Genomic DNA, 11,921 nt, shown 5'->3' on the forward strand with positions numbered 1-11,921 from the left:
CCCTCGCGTCACGCGCACACGTCTAGCTATCACGCAGCCCACAGAAGTACCTTATCGAAGTTTAGTTCCCCCACTACTCATTTCCTGTCTATGGCCCTCCAACCATACCATCACTCATAATTATTATTATTTTGGTTTAACCTATTTTTTTTCGTTTTTAATTTTTTTTTAGACATTAAATTGATAAGTTAATAAGATTATGATGATATAATTTTTACGCAATTTAATTTAAAATTTAAATTAAAAAAATTAAATCTAATTTTAACCATTGATAATATCAAAAATATTTTTATAATGGTAAATTAGTTACCTATTATCTCTTAAACTTTTGCCGAGTTAAGTTAATTACATCATTCATTTAATGTTAAATTATAGTTAGATTAGTTGAATCTCTTTATTACTTAGTTTTCGAACATATTTAATTTATAATTAGATTTCTATGTCTGAAATATTGTTAACAATAGTTTATTAACTCACTATATACTCCACACGTGACTATTTACTCAATTTAACATTGTTTTTAATTTTTTGAAGTAAAAAATGGCTTGAAAAAATGAAATTTCATATTTAAAAATTGAGAAAAAGGATCGAATAGAAAATACTTTATTTCTTTTGGTATTGAATTAACTTTTTTCTTCGGTGACAACCTCGCTTGATCCTGAAGTTAAATACACTTATATATATTCTTCGTTTCCAAATTCATTAACTAACCTTTAAAAGAAGTTCTTTACATGGAAATTAGATTATGGCTTATAATAATAAATTTTGAAAGAGGAGAGACTTGACACTAACATGAGTTTTAGATTGTGTTTGAAAATATAATTGAAATCATATTTTAAAAAGAAATTAATTTTTTATATAAAATTAATTTTTTTATATTTTTGTATTGTTTTGATGTGCTGATATCAAAAATAATTTAAAAAATAAAAAATTATTATTTTAATATATTTCTTAAAAAAAACATTTTAAACCGCAATCGTTACTACATTCTTAAACTCCCTTAAAATAACTTGTTTTAACACAACATCGTACGAAAGCAATATGCATAAATTAATGTATAACTTAGTTGTATTATTATAAATTAAAAGAGATACAAGATCACCCCTACTATTGCATCAGTAATTTATTCCAATGATCAGCTCAATATGTATGAAAATCAAAGTGATGAACGTAAATATGATGATCACCCAAGACAGGGATTTAGGCCGCAATAGCACTCGAAATCACCTTCTGCTACGTACTGGCAATGAGCATCTGTGCAACCTGATGGGCAGCGGGAGGGACAATCAGAGTCACTTGAACAATATCCAAGGGCTTCAACTCCATCTAGAAAACCTGCAGCAAAATATTATTGTTTTTTTTCTTATTTATATATGTGTTGATTTGTTAATAATGAAAAAGAAAATGTATTTAAAAATAATGAACGTACGCTTAATTAGAATGAAATCTTTCAAAAAAAAATATTTATTTTATAGAATTCCAGCTATTTAAAGCGGATCGTACCAATCACATAAAAATAATATATGTTCATCACTTCATTAACTAATTTATTAAATAATTTTGGTGTTTATGAACGCAATAAACCCATGATTTTTCAAGACTGTGATCCTTAAAAATTAAGCAGAGGACGAAGTAGCTAGTAAATTTGGAGAGAAAAAAATATGAGAGAGACTTACAGGTCGTAGACAATAACAAAACAATCACGAACACCAACTTGGAAGAAGCTTTCTCCATTTTTATTTGTTTTTTTTCTCTTGTAGTATTGTGTTTGTTGAGAAAAATTGGTGTATGAAGAAATTCAAGGTTGTAGGTATTTATAGAGAAGAAAACTTGAAATTCATGTAGCACGATAAGGATATATCCATATATATCAAATATCAATAAGTTTTGAAATTATTTCAAATATGTTCTTTTAAATTAAATTTATATAATTGAAAGATTTCATTTATATGATTGAATGATTTGTTTCTATAATTAAATAAATCAGAATCCATAGCCCTTGTGTTGATTCAATATATTTCTGTGTATGTTTTCAAATGATAGATTTGATTCAATATATTTCTGTGTATGTTTTCAAATGATAGATGCACAGAACTTCTAGGTACGCAGTATGTATGGAGAAGAAATAGTAATAATCTTGTGGGATAACAAGTTTCTTGAGAAATATAGAATTATTTTGTTTTATTATTTCTTAAGGGTTGAATAGTCTTTTCAATTTTCTTTGTTTTAGCTTATATATAGTCTTTTTGTATTTAAGTTAAGTTAATGTTTTTCGAGTATTTCATTACATTATACAGTATCAATGAAACCCTAGCCTCCTCTCTTGATTTTCTTTGGATTTTTTTTAGAGTGATCATATAATTCATTCAGTTTCTGCAATTTGGTATTGCGTTTTCCTTTTTTTGCTTTCTGTTTTTTTCTTTCTTTGTTGATTATGATTGTTGAAAGAGATGATTCGTTTCAGTCTGTAAATGTGAAATTGAATGGAAAGAATTATTCGTATTGGAGTTATGTAATGGGAAATTTTTTTAAGGGTAAAAACATATGGGGATATGTTAATGGAAGACCTGTGAAACCTAAAAATACTAATGAGAATTATGTTGTTTCGATAAATGCTTGAGAAGCAAACAATGCAAAGATTATTACTTAAATTAACAATTCTATTAAGCATTCCATACGCACACACAAAAAGTGACGTATGAGACAACAATGGAGGTTTAGGATCATCTGTAAAGGTTATTCACTCAATCAAGTTTTGTAAAGCAGTATCAATTAGAAAACAACATATAAGCTCTTCACTAAAAGAATATGAGATTCAAGAGTTTTATTTTGCTATTACAGATCTTTAGGATCAATTGATTCTTACAGAATCAACAGAATTAAAGGTAATGGTGCTTATATTGATCATAGAAACCACTATTGATTGATACAGTTTTTAATGGCACTTTGCAATAATTTTGAAGGACTTAGAGGTTCAATTTTGCATCGTTCTCCAGTTCCTTCTCTTGACTCAATTGTTAGTGAGTGAGTTATTGACTAAAGAAATACGTTTTCAGTCTTATTTAAAAAGGAAATTCTCTCTACCTCTAATCCTTCTATGTTAGTATTACCTTTTAAGCCATTCTCCATTAATCAGAATAAGTCTTACACAAGGGTTGCTTTCGACAAGCGCAGTTTCTATAAGTAGAAAGGTCATTGAAAGGCTCAATGTCCTAAGCTGAGACAGTAGAAGCAAGCCTGAAAACATGATAGTTGGTCACAATCTAATGTTCATAGACCACTTCAGGGTAACAGAACACCACACCATAATACTGCAACAAAAGTCTCATCAGGTCATTTCACCAATCCTAGTACTCTAACTGAGCAATTTTAGAAGTTTCTCTTATTACAACCACAAGCTAGTCTGCCTTTTCTTTTGTAGATAATTACCTTATAGTTCTTCAGGTATATCACATTTTGAATGAGTCTTGGATTCTAGTGATTCACATCATATATCTCCAGATTCTTTATCTTTTGCTTTTATGTCCCCTTCGTTTTCTATTCATGTCATGATTGGTTATGACATTTATATGCCCTTAGTAGGTATTGGTTATATTGTCACACCTCACTTGTCTCTCCTTAATATGTGATTTTGATGATTATTTAGTCGTTTTTTCCTCTTCTTTTTGTTGTGTGCAGGATCTGCAGTCTTAGAAGCTAATTGGGATAGGCCGTAGGGAGAAGGGACTATGTATTTTAGATTAGTTAAGAGTGTCAATTCTTTCTACTGCTAATGTTGTCTTCTTTTCGTTTGAGTCCTTCTTCTTCTAGTTTTTATTTATGGCATTCTCATCTAAGTCATGTTTTATCTTCTCGTTTGAGATTTATGGAATCCATGGGAACCTTAGGAAATTTACAAACTTGTGTGATATTTCTGATTGTAATGGATGTAAACTAGTAAAATTTTCCGCTTTATCTTTTAATTAAAGTATTTATGTTTCTTCTTTTTTATTTGATTTGATTCATTGTGATGTGTGGGGACCTTCTTATATTTCCACAAAACGAGGGTCTCGATATTATATTTCTTATTATTGATGATCATACTTGTTATTGTTGGGTTTATTTAATGAAACATCATTCTGAATTCTTTGAGATATATACAGCCTTTCAAGCTATTGTCAAAACACAATATTCTGCTGTTATCAAATATTTTAGGTGTGATTTAGGTGGGGAATACACCTCTAATAAATTTTATGAGTTGCTTACCTTAGATAAAACTATTTACCAAACCTTATGTATAGATACTCATGAGCAAAATGGCGTTGCTGAAAGAAGACATAGGCATATTGTTGAAACTGTTCGTTCTCTCTTATTATCTACTTCAGTTCCTATTGTGTTTTGGGGCGAAGCTGTTCTTACTATTATGGGTTTGATTAATACAATTCCATCTTCTTGTATTTCAGGTTTACCTCCTTTTAAAAAGTTGTATGGGTAAGCCTCTAATTATTGTTCCTTTAGAGTTTTTAGTTGTACTTGTTTTGTTTTTCATCCTCATGTAGAACGCAGTAAGTTTTCCTCTCGATCTGTTGTTTGTGTATTTCTTGGTTATGGTGAAGGTAAAAAGGAATATTGTTGTTTTGATCCAATAATTCAGAAATTTTAGGTGTGTCATTATGTTGTCTTTCTCGATCATATACTTTTCTTTTCATTTCATCCACTACTCATAACTTGACTAGATCTGATCTTATTAATATAAGATTATTTTTCTGAGAATTCTGATAGTTTATCATTTCAAGTTCCTAGTACCCCTACCCTTTATTATGTTTGACCAATTTGTAATGATGATTCTACAAGTACTGACGTTTTACTCTCTAGCACACTTAAAGCTTCATTCTTATTTATAGTCCATCTAACTCCATTTAAGATAGTCTTTTATAGTCTTTTACTTCCATCCACCTCTTATTTGAAGCTGCGTGCATACTTTGATACTAATCATGACAGTGATCCCACATATCATAAGTTTGTTACTAGTTTCTATATCTTTTTGGGTGACTCTCTTATTTCTTGGAAAAATAAGAAACAAACTATTGTTTCTCAATCTTCAACCGAAGCAGAGTATCGTACTATGACATTTATTACCAAAAAGATTTTTTGGTTACGTTGGTTACTTGCAGATATGAGAGTTTCATTTTCTCATCTCACTTCTATGTATTGTGACAATCAGAGTTCTATTTAGATTGCTCATAACTCGATTTTTCATGACCAAATTAAGTACATTGAGATTGATTGTCATCTTACTAGTCATCATCTCAAACATGACACCATTACTTTGCCTTTTGTTTTTTCTTCTTTGCAGATTGTAGATTTTTTTTACCAAATCGCATTCTATTTTCCGCTTTCATTTTCTACTTGGCAAGCTCTTGATACTTGTAACTGCCACATCGTAAGTTTGATGAAAGATGTTAAAAAATATAGGTTTATTTTATTTTATTATTTATTAAGAGTATAATAGTCTCTTCAGTTTCCTTTGTTTTAATTTATATATATTCTCTTTATATTTAGGTTAAGTTAACATTTTTCCAGTAATTTATTATGTTATACAGTAATAATGAAACTCTAACCTCCTCTCTTTATTTTCTTGAAATTATTTAACAATATATATATATATATATATATATATATATATATATATATATTCCAATGTTTAATTTTTAGATATGAAAACTCTAAAATAAAATTTCTTTGTTGGGTAGATATTGTCATATTTGGATTTTTCATATAAATCAACTCAAAACATTATCAATTGATATATAAACATAAAATTATTATTGTCTAGGTGTAGGTAAAAATTAATTGCTTGCCAAAAAAAATAGGTTACCGTGATTAGAAAAAAAAATCTGTAATGAAAAATGAAAAGCAAAGAAGAAAAAAGATGTGATATTTAATAGCTTTAATTATTTGTTTAATATTGATTTTTTTTAATATTTTCTATGTTTGGAAGATATTGTCATGTTTTAATTTTCATATAAATTAATTATGAACATTATTGATTGATATATAAACAGAAATTTATTGTTGGCGAGGTGTAGGTAAAAATTAATTACTTAACAAAGAAAACAAGTTACTGTGATTAGAAAAAACAAATTCGTAATGAAAAATGAAAAACAAAAGAAGAAGAAAAATGTGATATTTGATAGCTTTAATTATTTGTTTAATATTGATTTTTTAATATTTTATATATTTGAAAGATATTGTAATTCAAATAAATTAATTAAGAACATTATTAATTGATATATAAACAAGAATTTGCCTTGTATATCAAGTTTTTGCCATTATCCATAATCGAATTGTTAGTTTATTCTCAATAATTATTTGAGTTAAAGAGTTTTTCTTTCTCAAACGATATACTTTAAGAATTTATTTTTGAAAATAAAATACATTTAATAACATATTTACTCCCATATTTAAAATCATTTTGAAAAAAAAATTCAGTTATTAATTTGAATTAACATTTCACAGATTATTAAAAACATTAAAAATACTAGGGTGAAAAACTTGTGCTTCTTGTAAACATTTGAACAAGGAAGAACCTCCCTCTCCTTCTTTTGTTTTTTTTTTTTTAATTTCACTCCCAACTTTTTTGTTACTTTTAATTTAATTATTTCACTTTACAATGAGTTGGTTGGATTTCAAGCTTGATAATTTATTTTATTTAGCTTGATATAGAGCACTCAAGATGTTGAAATTTTTTTTGGCACTCGGTTAATGATCGATTCACAATAAAATTTAATGTTATGAATTAAAACAATTAAAATTTAAGAGATCAAATTTAAACTCAAATAAATGTCTAATCCTCTTTATGTCAAATTAGAGACTAAATTAGATGAGTTGGGGAAGAATTACTGGCTCGTATACCACATGCGCCAGCAAGTCGGAACAAAGTTGACAATTCCATTTCATTTGGTGTTTTATTTTTTCAATTAGAATGATAAGTTTTGATTTTTAAGCATTTTGACGTGTCTTTTCGGGGATGTACTATTCATTTAATTTATATTTGGATTTGAGTTGAAATTATGTTTGTGTGTATATATCTATATAATTCAAAGATTAAGTGAAGATTAATTTTTTTTTTCTAAGGTTTGATCACCTCTTTAAGACTAGGTTATTATAAATCACAAGTCATCTATTTATCTGGTTTCTAGTAGTAATTCACATGAATTTAGATTATAAATCTTTTGATAGTTTTTTAAAAGAGATGGATTAATATGCCTTGCTTTTTATATATTGAGATGTATCTCTATCTAATCACATCAGAACATCGTATAATTTATATTGAAAAATATAAGGCATATTATTTTATTTATAGAAAAAATCCAATAACTCTATAAATAAATAAAATATCACATATATTATTTAATGATAGTTTTAGAAATTTATGCAATCAAGCTTTTATTTAATTTTTCTAAGTTTACAATTGTAATTATTTGTATTAATTACATGTCAGTCCTCAATTTCTAAAAACTTATTTATAATTAACTCACCCTTAATTAATCATTCCAGTTTAATTTTTTTAACAACGATTCTTTTTATATATGACCCATTAAATTTCTAATATATTGACTCAAATATAAATTACAATTCTAGATAAACTAGGATTAAATAAATTAAATAATTTAATTTACCAATTCGATAACTAATTGATTTATATTTGAAGATGAAGTGCATCATATGATAAAGTGTCATGATCCTCTAAATATTATGAAAGTCATTCATGGTTTGATTCATCCTTTTAATGATCAGTTTCTCGATGTAATTATTATCCCTCTATTGAGAATGTTTTGATTTTGACATTATATTTAATCATTGATTCTTTAAATAAAATTTGAAACTCTTTTAAATTTCATTTAACATTACATAAGGATTTCACAATCAATATTATTCGAGAATAGATATAAAATTTTCTATAATCTACCCAAGATGATTAATCTTCTCTTGATCACTAAAATACCTTAATATAGTTTATATTATACTTAATATCCACATGTTTTGTTACCTTTTATTAAGGTAAATGTAGTTATAATCAAAGCAAAGTATTTCTTATATAAGATAGCTTAGTAATTTCAAGTATAAGGATTACTTACACAATTATTACATGAGTCTTTCTATAAACTCATGCAATTTTTTTATATGAAATTCTCTTATGGTTCAGTTCAATATACATTAGACAACCACCTACAGGTACCTCACATACATCATTTTATGAGAAGAATGGCTTCGTTTCACAAATAAAAAGAATATAATATGTATCAGACTCAACTATTCTAATTAATATCCTGTCTTAATAGAATATTAACTAAGAATATTTAGAAATAATGTTTTGATGGAAAAAAATCTCATAATTATAACCACTTTATAATTTTCTTTCAAAATATTTTATCTCAAAAACTTTATCATTACTCTAAATTCATTAATCAAATATATGAATATTAAAATAAATTTTTTTTATTGATAATAAATATGTTTTTACATAAATAAAGTTAATGTCACGTGTAATTAACTGATTGGTTTTATATCAATAGGTTTTTGGTTAAAAATGAAGTTTTTAGAACATTATAAATGTTTTAAAGTAAAAAATAAATTGAAAATTGAGTTTTAGAGTAATAAAATTTTTAACCTTGATTTTTTTATCATCTAACTAGAATGAACGACATATTACCTACTTCATTTAAAAAAAAATTAATACTCACCATTTGAAAAAAGAAGGAACAAAAAAAGAAAGCAAGTGAAGTCTGCGGGCCCGCGGGCTGCCCTCAAATGCCAAGGCATACCTGTCTTTTGTTAAAAAAAAAATTATTAAAATTATATTTAAATAATTATCCAATTATATTATAATTTAAAATAGAGTTTTTTATAGCAATATTAATAATTACTTTATAATTAATTATATATTGACTTAATATGAAGAATTGTTTAAATTTTTTTGTTAATATAGATATGTAAAAATTGATTAAAATTATGTTTAAATAATTATTCTAGATTTATTATTCTTATATTTATTAATATAGATATGTAAAAATATCAATTCATGATTGTTTTTTTTTTTAAACTTGATTTTAATATCATAATAATTTATTATTTAAAAAACCATACTGTTAATAAAAATAATATTTTTTTTATTAAAATAAAATTATGAATAAAAAGAGTTTTTATTAAAAAAATTATTTTTAGTTCAAATCATTATAATTTTACGAACACTTTTTAATTACTATTAGCTTTTATTAAATAAACTATATTTTAATAAAATAATATTATTATAAAAAGATACTGAGAAAAAATAATAATATTTTTGTTATTATAAATATAAAAATAATAATATTTTTTTATTATAAATATGATTTTTATTAAATTTTATGTATTAAAATAATATTTTTTTAAAAAAATTATTATTTACATCACTATATTAAAATAATTTTTAAAAACATGATAAACATCAAATGTATAAACGTGAAAAGAAAAAACAGATATAAAGTTGTGGCTATTATTAACTGCCCCATTCAACAGCCATGGTGATTGTAACAACATCTGGTTCATCATCATCATCATGTCTACACGTTCAAATCCTTCCTTGGGGCAAGCCCATTCCACAATTCCTGCAACATTTCAACCAAATCTACCCCAATTGTAAAAGACCCAGCAGACAAAAAGTGCAGAACTCGAATGGGGTCTTATCAGTCACAGCGTACATGGAGAATCCAAATTCTATCTCTAGTTTTGCCAACAAAGTGCTTGGCTCTCTCCCTGTTATCGGCCTTGTAGCTAGGATTCTTAGTGATGAAGGTGGAGTTGGAGGTGATATTATAGATTTTGCAGAGTTTAGAAGGAGAGTGGGCAAAAAGTGCACTATTACTGATTCTAGAGCTTTCTATGAATTCCAGGACAGACGTGGCCGGGTAATCTATTTCTTATTAGTAACTTATAGTCATCTTGCCTTTTCTTTTCTGTTTCTGTGGTCGCCATGGGTTGTGCTTTTAAAAAAGTTGTGCTGGCCTTGGGTCGATTTGTATCAAGTTCAGTCCCAGAAGAATTGAGTTTTGTTTCTCTTATTATCGTAATTCTATGTTTGGAATTAGTTGAGGTTTTGTTTCTGTGTAGGCAGGGGATCCTTTGTATGTTCTACTTTGCTGTTGGCTAGCTGCTGTTGGTGCCGGTTTTCTCAAATCCGAAGAGATTTTGGAGGGAGTAGCGAGGCTTCGGCTATCAAATGACATTGAGTTCGAAGAGCAGACTTTCATGGCTTTAATAAACGACACAAAAGAGGTGGGAATTAAGCTTTTTATTACACTATTATTATTGTATTTCTCTCCTTAATAATTTGTCAAACTTCTAAGAAATCAAAGTGGTTACGATTTGGCTTTGGTTTTTATCATTCTGGAAATGCAAGTTGCATCTTATCTAGTCAAGTGGTAGTTCAAAGCTAAATATCTGTAACTGCATTGAGTGCAAACTACTACTATATGTCATGCCTTACGAGGTTGTTTGTTGACTGAGGTTTTCGAAATTGTTATGCTTGTAAGCATATATAAGTGCTAAAAGAGATTCCAAATAAGTGAATACTGGTTTCCATGTTTAAAAGCTACTAATTTCATCCTTTCCCAGACACGAGCTGTTACTTGAGTCCTTAAGGTGAAATTTAACACACCTAGTAACAGATAACAGATAAATTGTGTTTAAGAGGGTTGCCTTAATATTTCACTAAGGTAATGAGCTTTTAAGATGCTGCATAGTTGGAAGTGATATATACTAAGAAATCCTTGCTCGACAGCTAAATTAATGGAACTTGTGTGGACATTATTGAGTCAATGTTACCGTGATCATAACCTTGACTGTTTTGTGTTTAGCAAGCATTCCAGTTGAACAGTTAAAACTGTAATGCTATATGGCCTGCTATTCCGAAATAAGTATGTGGATTCTCGCTTAAGTGTGATGGACTTCTAAGCTGTCCTAATGGTAAATTTTGCTTATAATATAGCTTAGAGGTTGAACAAACAAAAACATTTAAGGAAAATGCTTCGGTACTTTTTTCGTTGTTCTGTGTATTTAGTATCCATCAATGGGATTACTTAACGTACGGATTTGCATCTAAGACTTTAAACTGTTATCAAATAGTATTTTTCTCACAATGATGGTATGCAAACTGCAGAAACGAGCAAAAACAAAGACTGCAGCCGCTGCTATCCCCATGGAGGTACGGGTTGAGAAGGCACTTGAGGCAATTTACATCTGCTGTTATGGGAAGGATATTATTGAAGAAGAAGACAAGAGACTGCTGAATGTCATGCTGAGTTCAGTTTTTCAATCAGTCGAGCAGCGTGAAATACAAAGAATTGTTGCAGAGAAGGCAAGAAAAGTGGCTGATGGCAGTGACGAGGTCAATATTCAAGAGCCAAAGCCCTTGCCAAAAGAAGCTGTTAAGTTGCAAATGAAAGACCTTCAATTCCTTAAACAAAACACAGAAATTTGAATAGGAAATGTTACTGTTATCATTGCTGTGACTTTTGGTTGAGTATATAATAATCGTATTCTAGATAAAGCTGCTGGGATTTTCATTCTTATGCTACTTGCCGCATCACTCCATAAAAACAAAGATAAAGGTCTCCCGAACTTCATTTTTTTGTGGTCTACTAAGCACTTGAAAATCCATCCTCTTTCCTTCTTTGAACTCCTTTTCGTTTTACGAATTTATGTAACAAAATTGACTCTTATCTGACATCTATCCAACTCTTACTTGAGCTATTTCCGTTTAATCTTAAAGGTTCATTTCCTTTTACGGAGCAATGCTTGACTACTCTTTATTTGTGTAATGAATCAGTAAAATCAAGTAGTCCGCTACCAATAAAAGCCATTGAACAAAGATGGTTCTGCTTGAAACAGTAGGGTAAAAC

The 11,921-nt window shown here is 28.0% G+C and overlaps 1 protein-coding gene across 1 annotated transcript; it reads left to right on the plus strand.

The window, feature by feature from the left end:
• Positions 1-9,492: 9,492 nt before the first annotated feature.
• On the plus strand, positions 9,493-11,569 carry LOC133670712 (photosystem I assembly factor PSA3, chloroplastic). The gene is made up of 3 exons (XM_062091287.1): positions 9,493-9,929; positions 10,132-10,296; positions 11,180-11,569. Exons 1-3 carry the CDS (start codon positions 9,543-9,545, stop codon positions 11,498-11,500), a joined length of 873 nt encoding a protein of 290 aa, XP_061947271.1. The 5' UTR covers positions 9,493-9,542; the 3' UTR covers positions 11,501-11,569.
• Positions 11,570-11,921: the final 352 nt, after the last annotated feature.

The sequence above is a fragment of the Populus nigra genome, chromosome 13 (assembly GCF_951802175.1).
Source record: "Populus nigra chromosome 13, ddPopNigr1.1, whole genome shotgun sequence".
Lineage (NCBI taxonomy): Eukaryota > Viridiplantae > Streptophyta > Magnoliopsida > Malpighiales > Salicaceae > Populus > Populus nigra.